Source organism: Canis lupus, chromosome 9, assembly GCF_011100685.1.
Source record: "Canis lupus familiaris isolate Mischka breed German Shepherd chromosome 9, alternate assembly UU_Cfam_GSD_1.0, whole genome shotgun sequence".
In the NCBI taxonomy this organism is placed as follows: Eukaryota; Metazoa; Chordata; class Mammalia; order Carnivora; family Canidae; genus Canis; species Canis lupus.
The window spans coordinates 48394649-48410166 of NC_049230.1; the positions used below are offsets into that span (position 1 = coordinate 48394649).

The window sequence follows — 15518 nt, forward strand, 5'->3', positions numbered from 1 at the left end:
ACAGTCCTGGTGATGCATGGGAGTTGCTGTCCTTGCAATGCCCTCGGGCAGGGTCACTGCACTGAGAAAGCCCCACTTATTTGCATGCTTTCCAGCTGTGGGGCCTGGCTCCCCAGGACCTTCCTCTGCACAGGGGCAGGGGCTTGGGGCCTTGGGCACCACCCCACCACATGGGCCGGCTGTGCTCTCAGCCTTCCTGGGACTGGGGGGGGGGGAGGGGGCCACATTGTCTAGATCCTGCCCATGCCCTGAGATCCCAGCTTGGAGGCATGGGGGGCAGGGGTGAGGTCCTGCCTGGCTCTCTGCTTCCTGGGGAAAATGAAAGCAACTCCAAGGGGGCCACCCCCCAGCACCTGCACCACAGATGTCTCCTCCCTAAGAATGTCCCCGCTTCCAGGGGCAGGGCCAAGCATCCAGACTGTGGCCCACAAGGGCAAAAATGCCTTTAAGAAGGCACCTGCTCACCTGCACTCCATCCAACCCACAGGGGTGCCCATCAACAGCTCATCCACTGGATTTACCCAAACACTTTTTATTTACATAAATGAAAGTCTCACTGTGTGCAACGGCTGTCCCCCACGTGGGCAAGACGGTGCAGCTGAGCAACAGGGAGCATACCACTCCAAGGGTAAACTGAGGCAGCCAGTGGGTCGCCTGTGCTTTCCTTAGCCAAGCCCACTACACAGGGCGCTGCTGGCCAGGGGAGAAACAATTCCCTGCCTGGAGGGCCATGGGTCAACCAGACTGTCCACTGTGAAACAAAAGCTCCTCAGAAGCAGCTGGGTTCAATCTGCAGATGACTGGACCCAGCAAACCACATGACTCTGCCAATCCAGGCCAATAGGGCTGGGCTGCCCCTTCCCCTTTGCCTCAGGCCTCGGCACCCTGCCCACTCCCCATGGTAGCTTTTTCCTAATTCCAACTACTGCCAACCTGTCTCCCCTACAAAAATGGAAACTCCTCACTCCTCTGGCAGGAGTGAGCCAGAGGTTTCCACAGCCTGGGAGTGTGTCCGGGGCCAGGCTGGGCACAGCAGGACCAGTGCTGTCCTCCAAAGATGTACACAGGAGCCCATGAGGAGCAAGAACCGGCCCCAAGATCAAGGTCAGGGTGGGCTGAGGCCCAGGAGAAGGGTGCCCCCCATGCAGGATGTCCGAGGGCGGGGGTTGCCCAGCCTGGCCCCGGGGGCAGCCAATCTGCCACCAGGAGAGGTGGGGTCCTGACACTTCCAGCTCTAGGGGAGCTCCTTCAGGCCAAGGCCACAGAACCACCAGGAAGCCTGTCGAGTTCTGAGCAACCTGGTGAAGCCTCAGAGCCCAGCCGGTGTGGACACGGTGGGGAGGGGCAGCTCCAGCGCTGGAGTCTCTGCAGCCTGGGCTGGGCTGGGCTTCCGGTGCTCCAGCTGCTCCAGCTTCTCGCCGAGCTGGGAGTAAAGTTCCTTCACTGCCTCTCCACTCTGGGGGGAAAGTGTGTGGCTTTGGGGCAGGCCCAGAGCTGCTCGGAGCAGACCCCATGGTCACTTGGGTCAGGTCCATACAGGGGCTGTGCCAACGAGGAAGATGAGGCCACCACAGGCAGTGTGGCCCCTAGGGTATGGGCTGAGGGTTGGGGCACTCACCTGGCCGGTGGGCTCTAGAGCCTTCCGCAGGGCTTCCAGCTTCGATGGGGCCACCCGGTGGTGCAGGTGGATGAGGAGCCGCAGCACATGTCGCTGTACATTCTCCTTCCTGGAAGAGGCCACGGCAACACTACAGGGGGCCCAGAGCTGCCCTCCCTACCCAGGTGTCCACACGCCTCACCGACTTGGCCCCAGCAGCACAGATATAGGCAGAAGGTGGGCACCTGGGTGAGGCTGTGAGGAGGAAGCCATCAAAGAGGCTCCTACAGAAGTCTTCCAGGGCAAACTCGTCAGCCAGCAGCGCCAGATTGCCCATGAGCAGGTGCAGGAAGATGTCACCAAACGCCAGGTCACCAAAGGTCTCCACTGCAAACACAGCAGGGGTCGGTCAGCTTCCCTAAGCCTGCCACCCTTACCCTTGCACAGGTGGACAGTGGAGAGGCTGCAAAGTGGCAAGGTCACCTGAGGATGTGGTGCCCAGTTTTCCTACAAGCTGGAATTGGGGCAGGGCAGGGGGCAGCCAGGGGCCCAGACCTAGGCAGTGAAGCAGGGCTACGGTGCGAGGACGGGGCTGGGGACGGCAGAAGAGCCTGTCACCATGACCAATGGCCAAGGGACTCTGGATGAAGTAGACTCCAGGAGAGAAAAACTCTAAACAGACCAGAAACTAGAAAAGAAACCCAGGCAAGTGCCACATACCACCCACTGAGTCCTACCAGACTGCTATCTGCACAGTTCTGGAAAATATATTTTAGTATATGTGCTGCCGAAGCAAGCACTGGTTCTGGAAAATAGACCACAAAAGAAAATGATTTCATGTTTTGAAGCCACAGACTCCAAAATGTAAAAGAAACAGCAAAAGCATGGGGCGCCTGGGTGGCTCAGTGGTTGAGTGTCTGCCTTTGGCCCAGGGCATGATCCCAGGGTCCTGCAAGCGAGTCCTACATCGGGCATGGAGCCTGCTTCTCCCTCTGCCTGTGTCTCTGCCTCTCTCTCTCTGCATCTCTCATGTATAAATAAATAACATCTTCAAAAAAAGAAACAGCAAAAGTGACTACCAAGGAACCTCAATGATGAGCAGAGACAGGAACACCTTTGCATGCAGCCAACAGGGCCAGAGACCCAGCTGGATGGCAACAGGCCACACGGGGACACATATGTGGACACAAGTGCTGTAGCAGAGGCTTTGAGAAATGCTGCCAGGGGACTCTGTGACCATGGACCCAGCGGATGTCAGCAGAACCCAGAATGTGAGGAGACCGGGGCACCACTGGACACAGCTGGAGCGCACTCCTGCCACACATCTGACTGGACAGGACACTCTGCCAGGGGCAGTCACTACAACAGGGGACACCACCAGCAAAGTCCCAAATGGAAAACACGTGTCCTGGTTCCCACAAGTCCCACAGAACCCTACAGACAATGAGAAACCCGAAAGCCTGCCACCCTTTGGAGGTGGAAACAGGGAAGTGGGAAGGGACACATTTCTTGTTTGAATCCTGATGGGAACAAACCATCCATATAAGAATGTCACAGACATGGGATCCCTGGGTGGTGCAGCGGTTTGGCGCCTGCCTTTGGCCCAGGGCGCGATCCTGGAGACCCGGGATCGAATCCCACGTCGGGCTCCCGGTGCATGGAGCCTGCTTCTCCCTCTGCCTGTGTCTCTGCCTCTCTCTCTCTCTCTGTGTGTGACTATCATAAATAAATAAAAAATTAAAAAAAAAAAAACAAAAAAGAATGTCACAGACAATTAGGGAATCGTGGCCACTGCCAGGACCTGGCCCCAGATGTGACTACATGCTGCAGCTGTGCTAACACCACTGTCTTGTAGAGATACCTGCTGAATCCCTCACAGCTGCTGTGCTGGCAGCATGGATTTAGGTCTAGACCATCACCCAGGGCCCCCACATAGGGAGCTAGTAAGCACAGGACTTCACCATGCTCTTGTGATTTCATCAAAAATCCCCATAATAAAAAGCTAAAAAATAAACAGAAAGGAATTTTTAAAATCTGCATCTTCCTAGCACCCACTGATGACATCAAAGAATAAGTGTACTCTTGCTAAGCTTATGCCCACTGGTGGCAAGGACATGCTGATGCTCCCAATGCATGCAGGACACCGCTGCGTCTAGTCAATACCATCAGACAAGAGAAAGAAACAAACTACTGAAATGAACAAAAATGACAAATGCAAGCTATTTGTAACTGCACTCTTGGAAATCTCCAGAAACACAAAAAAGCTCCAGCATCCGTGACCAAGAGGAGGACGACCCCGGGACAGGTCCACGCCCTAATCCAGGGGCTGGTGAGCATGCTACCTCGCAAGGTTAAGAAGCCCCCAGATGGGAGATGATCCTGAGTGACCCAGGTCAGCCCTGTGTCCCCTAAGAAGGAGGTAGGGGGTGGTGTCGGTGAGATGCAGGGGTGAGAGCAACTGAGCCAGGGCTGGGCAGCCCCCGGGAGCTGGACACAGGGAGACAGATTCTCCCTGCTGCCCCCAGCAGTCGGGCCTGCCCACACCTCAGCCGTGGCCCCAGGACACTCGCTTCATCCTTCTGGTCTCCAGAGCGGAAGAAAATCAGTTCGTGCTGTTCACTTAGACGGAGGCTGGAAGTAAGTTAAGAGCCACAAACAGCTTCCTCCCCAAACAGAACACTGGGAGCACAACACGTGCACCATCCTCAGGCCTGTCAGTGACCCAGAAACACACTTAATAAGGGACCCCATGTCCCTCTGAAGCGACCTCAACACCACAGACGAGCCCGGGCCAGAGGCCCCAACACCCTGCTCCCTGGCTGGGCCTGCAGCTTCCACCTGAAGGGATCCATTCAGGCCCCTCCCTCGTCTTCCTGCCCAAAGCATGCCGCCCCCACATCAGGTAGCCACAGACTCAGGCTCCGCACTGGAAGAGTACCACCTCCCTTGGCAGGGAGAATAAAAGGCAGCTGTGGCACCACAGCGGAAATGATCCTTCCACAGACGGTGACCATGGATCTGTAATGGGGTGACAGGAGGTCTGATCTACCAAGCTGGGCTCCACTCGCTCTTGCACCCAAACAAGTTCCAGAAGACTGAGACCCACACTCGAGGCCAGCCTACCCCTAGGAGGTGGGATGAGGCTGGGGTGTCGGGGCACCATGTGGGCAGCTGCCTGCACACTCACCGAGCCCTGGCAGCAGGCGGAGGAGCGCGTTTTTGTTCCTCTGCTTGGTGATATGCAGCACGTAGTACAGCCCCACCTCGCAGGCCATGCGCTGCTCCTGCAGAAATCTGGGCCAGCATGGATGGGCCACCCTGAGCTGCATGCTCTATGAAGCCAGGAGGGGCTCCAGAGGGCAGCAGGGCACCCCCACCCTTTCTCCCGGAGCCCATACTTAGTGAAACTCTCTGGAAGCGTGTTGGGGTATGTGACTGGGGCCTTCTCCTCAGCTGGGAGCTTCTGATCCACGTTGAAGGTGTGGTCGTCCACCACAAAGGACATGAGCATGGGCAGGAACCTGGTGATGAGCTCCACCTCCTAGGCCAAGAGAAAACCCACAAGTGGTCCTGCAGCGTACCCCACCCCTCGCCCGCCCACCTCACATCTGTCTTTCCTGGACATCAGCCTAAAGGCCTGTCCCTCCTTCCCATCTCCCAACACCCCACCTTGCTGACTTCCTTGGCCCCACAGACCCTCTCAAGAAAGCCGCAGAAACAGTCCCACCCGAGTCCTGTTACCATCTTGGGCTCCTTGAAGACCTGGCTGTCGATCATGTCCCACGCCCCCTGGCCCAGGGCCAGCAACCTGAGCAGCAGGAGGAGGTCAGGGCTGTCCTATGGAAAGGCCAGGGCCTCAGCACGTGTTCACCCGGGCCTCCCTCCCCCACCGAAATCACTTGTAGCCCAGCAGGGTCCTTGTGCTGCAGCCAGAAGCATCAGCTTTGCTCCCAGGCTCCACATGCCCACCATCCACCAGGAGCACGTCCACTCACTGGGGCAGCACAGACCTGGCCATCGGCTGCCCACACTCACACATCCACGCAGGGCGCTCACCCTGGGCAGTGTCTCCTGGCCGACCAGCTCCTGCAGGTGCCTGACGGTGCTCAGCGACAGGGTGTTGATGGCAAAGGGGTCACACAGGATCATGGACAGATCCCTGTGAGGATGAGCATGTTGCACTAACCTGGCACAGCCACAGGCTGGGGAGAATGGCCCCTCCACACACAGCAGGCCTGCCCACCCACTCTGGATATCTTCCAAAAACAACTTTGCTGTTCATAACTTATCTTTAACTTACTCAAAACAATGAAAAGCCAAAATTTTTTAATTTTTAAAAAATTAAGCTCTCAGGGCTCCTGGGTGGCTGTCAGTTGGGCATCTGCCTTCAGCTCAGATCATGATCCAGAGTCCTGGAATCGAGTCCTATGTCAGACTCCCTACTCAGCAGGGAGTCTGCTTCTCCCTTTCCCTCTGCCCCTCCTACTTGTGCTCTCTCAAATGAATAAGTTTTAAAATGTTTTTAAATAAAAAAAATAAAAATTACAAATAAATTAAGCTCCTGTTTTGGTTCTGAAAACCCGACCCTGATTCTGTAAGCTCATCCAGGATCCCACAGAGATGGTCACAGAGAGAAGGCAATGCTGGGAGCCAGATCCCACCAGCACCATGGCCCCTGGGACAGGCCCCAACTACTGCACACAGCAGAGCCCCAACCCAGGCCCCAGATCACCCCAAACTCTGACAGCCTCAGCCCCAGCAGCCAGGTCTCTCTGCCGTGCGCACAAGTACCAGGCAGTTCTAAAGCATATTAAACTATGGACACGGCCTGCTTGTCAGCTGTGGACAGGACCCTGGGGGCTCCTGCAAAATGCCAGTGCTTACCCCAGGACCTGCTCCTGCCCCTTCTTCACTCCATCCAGAAATCCCTGCAGCTCCCGGGCCCTCTTGCTGTCCACAAACCGCTCACGAATGCAGGCGTCCAGGCACCAGGTAAACTGCGGAGAGGAAGCACAGTCATGACGTAACCAGAGGCCATGGCCTCTAGGCGGCACTTGTAGTCACTGCTCAGGCAAGACCCATGCCCAAGCCTCATGTGAGCAACAGAACCCAATGCCTCGCATGGTCACATGCCCAGCGGGCCAGGTGGTCCACGGAGATGTCTGTGCCTCTCTGGGGACCTGTCATCGGGGCAGAGACCAGTCTCACCCTGACACCACAGATGTCACAGGCTGCACTACACCCATGCAGGGGACAAGGGCGGTGCGGAAAGCACCATCCCTGGAGCACAGCACCCAAGGACTCTGGAGCAGGGGAAGAAATAGGGCAGGCAAATAAGGGAGGTACAGGTGGCTCTGACTCAGGAGCCTAGAAGTTACCCCCTGCCCCTGAGCCTGGTGGGCAGAGGTGGGGCAGGGGCTGGGTGGGGGGCAGGGGGGTACATGAGGCTGCCACCTTGTGGCAGGGGTCCACAGAGCAGATGTCGCCAACGTCCAGCTCGTGCAGGGACATGAGTAGCTCAGCCCGCAGGGTACAGTAGTGCACGTTCCGTGTCCGCAGGAAGAGGGTCCGCAGGAACTGCAGCACCATGTCGTACAGCTTCACGTTCTTTCCCACCATTTGTGTCAGCTTCTGAACCACCTGGAGGGTAGGACCCCACGCCATAGTCTCACCAACAGCCCCAGGGGCAGCACTGCCCTATCCCCACACTCAGCCCTTCTACTTGTTTGGCATTAAGAGCATCCTCTCTCACAAGACGCCTTCTCTGTGTCAGGTGGTGGCATTTCTGGTTCTGAAGGAGAGCAAGCCCACATCAGATCCCCCAGCTTCTTTCAAAGGCCCCGGGCCTGGGACCCTGACTCCTCAGAGCCGCCCAGGAGGTCTGCCACCTGCCTGACCCGTGGATACTCAGGTGGAACAAGGATACTGAGGCCCACATGACAGACATCGGCCACACAGTCAAGACCTCACTACTATCTAAAGCCCAGCCTGGGCCACCTCACTCCCTGGATTTTCCCAAAGCTTGAAGCCCTGTGGCAACCTCACACCCTGCCCTCATTCCTCGGCAGGGACCACCCACCTCTGCAACCCACACCCCACGCAGAAAGTTCCTGCCGCACCGCCACAGCCAGCATGAGGGAATGCTGCTCACTGCACATTGGCTGTGCACAAGAGCGGGACCTCTTGCTCTAATGGTGCAAAGAATGCACAGGACAACCTGGGGCAATGGACCCCATAGCACCCCAACAGCACCAGGCTGGACATTGAGTGCAAAGACGAGCAGGGATGGCAGAAATAGTGAGCATGGGACAAGCCACCTCAAGGGCTCTGGGCAAGGCCTCTTTAGCAGGCCTCAGGGACCCTGATGTACACAGCGGACCTGGAGAGCAGCCTGCATCTCAGCACCCACCCAGTGGGTACCCCCAGTATGGACGAGAGCTGCCATGTGCCTGCCCTGACCACAACCCAGCTGGGCACAGAGCCATGGCCCCCGGGCCTGAGCCACACCCTGAGGACCATGAGTGACACGTGAACCTGCCACAGCACTCTCCTCCTGCAGTGGTGCAGGTCACACAGTAGGAAGGACTCAGGCCCCACAGGGGGACCCTGGCTTAGGAGGCAAGAGACCACAGGCAGGAGCTAGTACTACAATCACTGGCCAGGTCCTGGGAGAAAACATTAGGTCAGATCCCACGTCACAAACCAAGCACAAAACCCCAGGTGAGAAAGCTAAGAACCAACAAAACACCCAGTGACACTCAACCAGGATGTGGTTGGCTTGCCACCATCACCGTCATCCTCTGTTAAGCTGTCATGCTGGAGCAAGTCAGGGGACTTTAGGGACCCCCAACTCACTGGGAAAAGCCAAGTCTCCACAGTGGCCTCCAGCCCTCCTGAGCTCATCCCCTACCTACTTGCCCATCTGCTCTCGCTCCAGCCACAGAAGCCTCTCCCAGACCATCAGCCTGCTCCTCTGCTGAGCCCGGGCTCACACCCTGGCCTGGCTCCTCCTCTTCATTCCCAGCCCTGCCTCACCTTGCTCTGTGACCTCAGGTCTCCGCAGCCCTTGTCCACCTCTTGAGCTCTGGTCACCAGCACGTGACATTCACTCTGTAGTGTTTGCTCCCTACAAACTGTGGGTGCCCCAGGCAAATACCCCAACCTCTGGGGAGGGGAGGGGAGGGGAGGGGAGGGGAGGGGAGGGAGGGAAGGGAAGGGAAGGGAAGAGAAGGGAAGGGAAGGGAAGGGAAGGGAAGGGAGAGGGTGCCTGGCCCGCTCAGTCAGTAGAGCATCCATCTCTTGATCTTGAGATTGTGAATTCAAGCCCCACACGGGGTGTAAGGATGACTTAAAAATAAGATCATAAAAAAAGGGACGCCTGAGTGGTTCAGTGGTTAAGCGTCTGCCTTCAGCTCAGGGTGTGATCAGTCCCACGTTGCACTCCCCACAGGGAACCTCCTTCTCCCTCTGCCTGCGCCTCTGCCTCTCTGTGCCTCTCATGAATAAATGGATAAAATCTTAAAAAAAAAAAAAAAAAAATCTTGGGACACCTGGGTGGCTCAGCACTTGCCTTCAGCCCAGGGCATGCTCTTGGAGTCCTGGGATTGAGTCCCACATCGGCCTCCCCACATGGAGCCTGTTTCTCCCTCTGCCTGTCTCTGCCTCTCTCTCTCTCTCTCTGTGTTATTCTCATGAATAAATAAAATCTTAAAAAAAAAAATCTTAAAAATTTCCCAGACGAAAAGAAGACACGATGAAAACCAGAAAACCAGAAAGGCCTGCCGAGTCACCTAGCACCAGGTACACCAACCAGAGACCCACCACCAGAGGCTTACATCCCACAGCTCCCGGGCCAGCCCTGCAGCCAAGCCCACCCATCTCAGGAGCAGAACCCTGTGAAATATGCAGAGGGGTGAGGAGGGGTGGTCAGGGTGCCCCCGCCTCACCTCGCCCTGGCGCCTCGCCTTTGGGGAGGGACTGAAGAAGTTGTGCAGGACGGAGAGCTCAGTGCTGAAGAGCGCGCTCTCCTTCTCCAAGATGTACTGCTTCAGCAGCGGGGACACTTCGTCCCCAAATAGCGCCTGGTTGTCCTGCCAGATCTGCCGCTTCACCTCCACCGCGCAGGCGCGGTACAGCTCCTTGTCTGCCATCACCAGCTTCAGCTTTTTCTCAGGGACCTACCCGACCACACAGACCATTCGTGAGCTGCACCCGGCCCAGAGCTGCACCGTGAGCTCCAGACCATCCGTGAGTTTCCCTTAAGCTAGGGCAGCAGGCCTTGGCCGCCCAGTAGAGACCACCAGCAGGGTACCTGAGACGTGAACCACAGATGCAGGCAGCAAGCTGAATGCAAACAGCTCTTGCCAAGTCACCATGGGTCCCACAACCCAACTGACCTGCCAATCTTCCATCTGTGTGACTCAGAGGATATGCCCCAGAGTCATTCGTGGGGCAGGCAGCTCGGGAGCCCTCCCCAGCACTAAGATGCCCGCCTACCCCGGATCCAGGGCATGCTCCACTCCCAAGCAAGGGCGCCAGGCAGAGCATGCCCTGGACATGTCGCCCATGGTTCTTACCTTGGGCAGATGTTTCATGACGCACATCACCACTGGCTGCAGGGATGGCATCTTCACCAGAGAAAAGCTCTTTTCCAGAAGGTCTTCCAGTTTCTTGTACCTGGAAAGACCCACTTTCTGAGGCAGCATCACAGGTTCCATGGGGAAACAGCTGCCCACTTGTCCCTGGACAGCTGACAGCTGAGCAGATGAGGCTCCACAGGCAGGACCCCCCTCTTACAGCTGGCGTGACCAGAGGGACGCTCACTTTGCAGGGTGGAGTCACCCACCCACCTCTCCTCTGCCTTCCCCTCGGACGCAATGGCCGACACGCGCTCCAGCAGCTTGTCCCGGAGCTCGTCGAACACAGACTGGTGGAACTCCAGCCGCGGCGTCCCATGCAGGTCCAAGAAGGGCAGGGCGGACTGCAGGGAGGGCAGCAGCACGCCATTCTCGGTCTGAGGAGACAGAGGGCCCTTGTGCGCGGGGACGGGGCTGGGGGAATGCGGGAGGCGGCCTGGGTGGGGGTCGGGGGCGCAGCCTGGGGGTCGGGAGGCTGGGCTGGGGGGGTCAGGGCTGGTGCCGACGGGGCGGGGGGGCTGGGGGGATGCGGGGGACGGCCTGGGGGGTCGGGGGGCAGCCTGGGGGTATGGGGGGCGGCCTGGGGGGGCGGGAGGCTGAGCTGGGGGGGCGGAGGGGCTGATGCGGTCGGGGCGGGGGGGGTCGGGGGGCGGCCTCTGTTGGGGGGGGGCGGCCACAGGCACCGCAGGAGCAGCCGCGCCCGACCAGCAGCCGGAGAGGCGGGGGCGAGGACGTGGCCGGCAGCCCTGGCTGTGACTCGGTCAGAATCCGTCCGCAGGGCGCAGAACCCCCGGCTCCTCCAGCGGGGAGCAGCAACGAAGGGGCCCCACCTGGAACTGCTCGATGGCCTTGAGCGGCTCGGTGCAGTTGGTCAGCGTCTCCTTCAGGTCCTCGCCGTTGGCCACGCCCAGGTCCTGCAGCCCCGCGAACATGGCCGAGGCCGCGGCCCCCGCCCGGCTCGGCGCCCCATCCCCGCCGCGCTCCCCCGGTGCCGCCGCGGCCGCCGCAGACCCCCCAGGAGTCCGCTCGCTCGGGCCTCGGGGGCCACCCGAGCCCCGCTCCCCGGCACCCTCCAGCTCGGCCAGGTCCCGCCCGCGGCGCCGCTCCGCCGGCACCGCAGCCGCCCACTTCCGTCTGGCGCAGCCCGTCCGCGCTCCTACCGGTCCCCCGGAAACGCCGCCGCGGCGCAGAGGTTCCGGAGAGCGGGCTGTGGACGAGGGCCCCGCCCCCAGACCCCCCGGTGGCTCCCCCTGCACCGCGGCTTGCGCGGCCTGTGAGCTTACCCTCTAGATAAGGTTCTTCTGAGGGGGCATAGCAGGGTGCTGCGGAGCACCTGGGGATGGGGGAACCGCGGAGGGGGTGCTGCCCGCGGGCTAGGCCTCCTTTATGAATTTCAAAACTAATCATTTTGACCAAGTATACTTTAAAAATTTTTTAAAGATTTTATTTATTTATTCATGAGAGACACACAGAGAGGCAGAGACACAGGCAAAGGGAGAAGCAGACTCCATGCAGGGAGCCCGATGTGGGACTCGATCCCAGGTCTCCAGGATCACGAAAAATCCTGTGGCTTACCTCACAGCAGCCTCTGACACTGAGAGTATTTTTTTGCTTCAAGAAAATGAGGCTCCCTGCCCTGGGGCCTCACCAGATGCTCAATCCTCTCTCCCCCGGAACTGGGACAGGGACGGGGACAGAATGAAGCTCACAGCACAGGGGTGTTGTGAAAACTAAACTCTTAAGTGTGCTTCCAGAAGCGCCTAGCAGAGACCTGGGGACAAAGTGGAATCGTGACCTAGGACAGGCACCCTCTTTCACCCCCGTGAGCACCAAACCCCCAAGCTAATCCAAGGTGGTAGGCCCTCGGGTTGACCTATGTATCCTGGCACACCACGAACTCAAATCTGAGGTTTCATGGTGCCCCCTATCCCTTGCCGTGCAAGAAGCTCCTACACGGTCAGTGGGCACTGCCTGGTCTGCACCATCCACGGGCTCCTCATTGCTGAGTGTGCAAGCCCCTGGACCCAGCATTCAGCCCTCTGCAGCCTCTCACCTCACCAGCTCACCCCCTTCCATCCAAACAGCCCTGTATCCTCCCAAGTTTGGCCACACCAAACATCACACCCTTATTGTGTGCCTTGGCTTCTGAGGTTTATCCTGCCAGAAATTCCCTTCCTACCGGCTGGCAAACTCTTCGTCATCTTTATTTTTTTTTTTTTAAGATTTGTATTTATTTATTTATGACAGACACACAGAGAGAGAAGGAGAGAGAGAGGCAAAGACACAGGCAGAGGGAGAAGCAAGTTCCATGCAGGGAGCCCGACATGGGACTCGATCCTGGGTCTTCAGGATCACACCCTGGGCTAAAGGCAGTGCTAAACTGCTGGGCCACCAGGGCTGCCCTTGATCATCTTTAAAAGTCACTTCTGCCACTGACTCCTCCAGGAAGTCCTCCTTTGTCAGCCCAGCTGGAGGGGTTTGCTCCATCCTTCCTGCTGGTCCCACTCCTGACTTGGAGCCCTAGGAGTTGCTAGCGGGGCCACTGTGAGCAGAGCTCCTGCTCCCCACCCCCTTTCCCCATGAGCCAAGCCCCCAAGGACAAGGCTTCTACAGCTTTGTCTCTGTTGCCTGCTGGCTGAGGCTGAGCTGATCAGCCCAAGACCTAAGGACGGCCATCTGCCATGCCACTGCTCTGGTTCCCAGGGGTGCTGGAGCTCGACCCCCCCCAGTGGTTCAGCCCTAGAAGAGGTCACAGTACATTACACTCAGACTCCCTGGGCCTTGGCCTCCCTGCAGAATGGGATGATGTCCACACCACAGCAGGTGTTGTGGCACTCACTGCCTTTTTGAAGGGGTCAAGCTCTGGCCCAGGATATGGGTGGCCCAGGGAGGACCTCTGGAGGAACTGGTGCAGTGATAGGAGCCACCACCAAACTGCATGTGCGGCCCCTGGAGGGAGACAATCTTGGTGACAACCCCTGGGTAGAAAGGCAGGGTGTTGCTGTGGGTAGGGACAGGGCCCTAGCAAGTGAAGGCCCAGGAAGTCTGTTGGCTGTGGCATGACCTGCATGGCCCCGGGCAAGTTCATAGGTCCCTTGGGCAGGAGCTGAAGAAGTGCGGCCAGGCCCTGACAAGCTGGTCCTCTGGGCTCTTCCCAGTGACTGGGCAGGCTGACCTCACCTCAAGATGGCAGCTGGACCAGTCCCCAGGGTAGCACAGCTAGGTGGGGGTGTCCTGTATTGCCCACAGGGTCCCCTCCCATTCTGTCCCCAGCCAGGAAGTCCCAGGCTGCCACCCTACTCACCCTAGAAAGGAGAGCACCAAGGGGGAAGCAGAGGGAGACCCCTGGCCAAGGAAAGCCAAACATGGCAGGTTGGCAGCAGCCTACATCTGTGGGACAGCTCACCAGTCAGGCACACAACAGAGTTGGGAAGAACCAACAGCATCTCTGTATGGCAAGGGAGTGGGCAGGTGGGGGCTTCCAGCTGGTACCCTCTCGATGTCCATGGCTCACAGAAGGGTTAGCCAGCCAGACGGGTGGATCAAAGGTGCCCAAGGAGTCAGAAGGCCAGGTTGGAGGCCCAGAGTTCCACAGGGAGGCCTGGGAAGGCCCCCAGGGAGCCCAGGGCTGTGCCCAGCAGGTGCTACAACGTGCAGAAGGGTCCTGTGTCGTGGCGCTTGGATCTTCGGACACCCTGGATCACCACTCCAGGCGCTGAGGGGAAGCGCGAGTCATAGCAATCCTCCACGTGGTAGGCAGCCGGACCGGGAGAGCGGGCTGCAGAGACAGGGTGGGAGCCAGCTGCCGCACAGCTCCCAGCACAGCTCCCAGCTGCCAACGGGCGGAGCCCGCACCCCCGCCCCTGGCCTGGCCTCCTCCCTCAGAGGCCTCCTTACCGGAGGTGACCCAGGCGGTGAACGCAGGTGAGCGGCTCATGGAGAAGGCGGGGGGGCGGGGGCTCCGCAGACGGCACCCAGGAAAGATGTTGTAGGTGTTGGGGCTAGGGCTGGGGAGCTTCCTGGCCTCCGGGGCAAGCGGCGGCTGGGCACGGATCCCCGCACCCTCAGTCCGCAGCAACCCCCGGCCGGAGGGGGCCTCAAGGGCCTTGGAGGCGGGGCGGGGACCCCCAAAGCTGAAGGCCGGGCAGGCAGGTCGGCTGAGCGGCCGGTAATCCGCGGGCGATGGCCACTACTGGGAGAGAGGCTGCTGCAGGCCCCGCCAGCCCCTACCAGGCTGCCTTTCCGCGGGTCCCGGGCCCCCTCCTCCAACCCCCTGCAGACCCCGCCCCGACCCCGCCCCGAGCCCCGCCCCCGAGCCCCGCCCCCCGAGCCCCGCCCCCGAGCCCCGCCCCCAGGCCGCACCGCCTCCTCCAGCCCTCCGGGCCCCGCCCCGAGCCCCTCCAGGGACGTGCGGGGCTGACCCTCCACCTTTTGCTCCTGGTTGAAATCAGCCTTCTGTGTGAAGGGGCTTTCGCTTTGGAACCACAGGGTCTGCCACGCCCTGCGACCACCGCCCTCTGCTGGAGCAGCGGCTTGGTTGGGGAGGGAGCGCAGGCTGGCGGCCGGGGGGCCCCTCTCCCGGGACACGGGGCGGGCGGCTGGGGGCTCAGGGAGGGGCACGCACCGCGGCCGGGGTGCCGGCGGCCGATGCTGAAGCAGGGGTGTGGGGAGCACTCGCGGGCGGAAGCGTTGGGCACCCGGTACTTGGTGGGACCGGGGACCTGCAGGTCGGTCACGATGGGTGGACGTCGCTCCAGCCCTGGCAGGAAGCAAGCTCTGGGCCTGGGGACTCAGCAGACGCCTCCCCACCCGCTAGCAGGACCCTGACTCACACAGCTCCCTCAGGTCCTGGGTGCAGATAGGAGGGCACTCGTGGAAGTGGACGGGCCCCACCGGCACCCTGCAGTGGGCCTGGAGCTCCTGCACCCCTATGGGCCACATGGCCTCCCAGGCGGCCTCTGGCTGGGGAGCCCACAACAGTACAGTGGCCTTGGGCCTGCCAGGGAGACAGAGCAGCGCTGTACGGCCAGCCCAGAGGCCACCCCATCTGAGCTGCCCCTCCAGCGCACCCAGCCCCCTGGGAAGTTACTGGGCTGGCACAAGTGGCCTCTGCCTCAGGGGGCCATGGGTCCAGTGTTGGCCTCCATTGATGTAAAAATTTGCCAGGAATTTCACAGCTTTCTGGTCAAAATTCATTGTCAAAGTATCTGGCTCCCTTCCCAAGGGACACCTCAGAGCTCTGTGACCTCACTAGCCAGTCATGGGCACCCCCTGCCTCGGTTGCC

General features: G+C 59.7%; 2 protein-coding genes across 2 annotated transcripts; both read right to left on the reverse strand.

Moving 5' to 3' along the window:
* Nucleotides 1–512: 512 nt before the first annotated feature.
* On the reverse strand, nucleotides 513–11222 carry NELFB (negative elongation factor complex member B). The gene is made up of 13 exons (XM_038548653.1): nucleotides 11064–11222; nucleotides 10447–10610; nucleotides 10174–10273; nucleotides 9544–9774; nucleotides 7052–7237; nucleotides 6482–6594; nucleotides 5654–5756; nucleotides 5339–5434; nucleotides 4996–5138; nucleotides 4785–4891; nucleotides 1843–1984; nucleotides 1619–1727; nucleotides 513–1456 (listed from the first exon to the last, which is right to left on the reverse strand). Exons 1-13 carry the CDS (start codon nucleotides 11163–11165, stop codon nucleotides 1310–1312), a joined length of 1743 nt encoding a protein of 580 aa, XP_038404581.1. The 5' UTR covers nucleotides 11166–11222; the 3' UTR covers nucleotides 513–1309.
* Nucleotides 11223–11696: 474 nt separating this feature from the next.
* STPG3 (sperm-tail PG-rich repeat containing 3) lies at nucleotides 11697–15494 on the reverse strand. The gene is given in 6 exon segments (XM_038548659.1): nucleotides 11697–14046; nucleotides 14141–14422; nucleotides 14662–14750; nucleotides 14858–14992; nucleotides 15066–15229; nucleotides 15323–15494. Coding segments are annotated over 6 exon segments (1188 nt in total). The 5' UTR covers nucleotides 15430–15494; the 3' UTR covers nucleotides 11697–13635.
* Between the last annotated feature and the right edge of the window lie 24 nt (nucleotides 15495–15518).

Bases quoted from the DNA above. Each gene is read 5' to 3' on its own strand.
- NELFB (XM_038548653.1), bottom strand. From the start codon at position 11,165: ATGTTCGCGGGGCTGCAGGACCTGGGCGTGGCCAACGGCGAGGACCTG. The intron at 7,238-9,543 runs GTGAGGCGGGGG...CCTACCCTCCAG, and splicing joins AGGCGAGGCGCCAGGGCGAG to GTGGTTCAGAAGCTGACACA. The intron at 1,457-1,618 runs GTGAGTGCCCCA...CTTTCCCCCCAG, and splicing joins CTCTAGAGCCCACCGGCCAG to AGTGGAGAGGCAGTGAAGGA.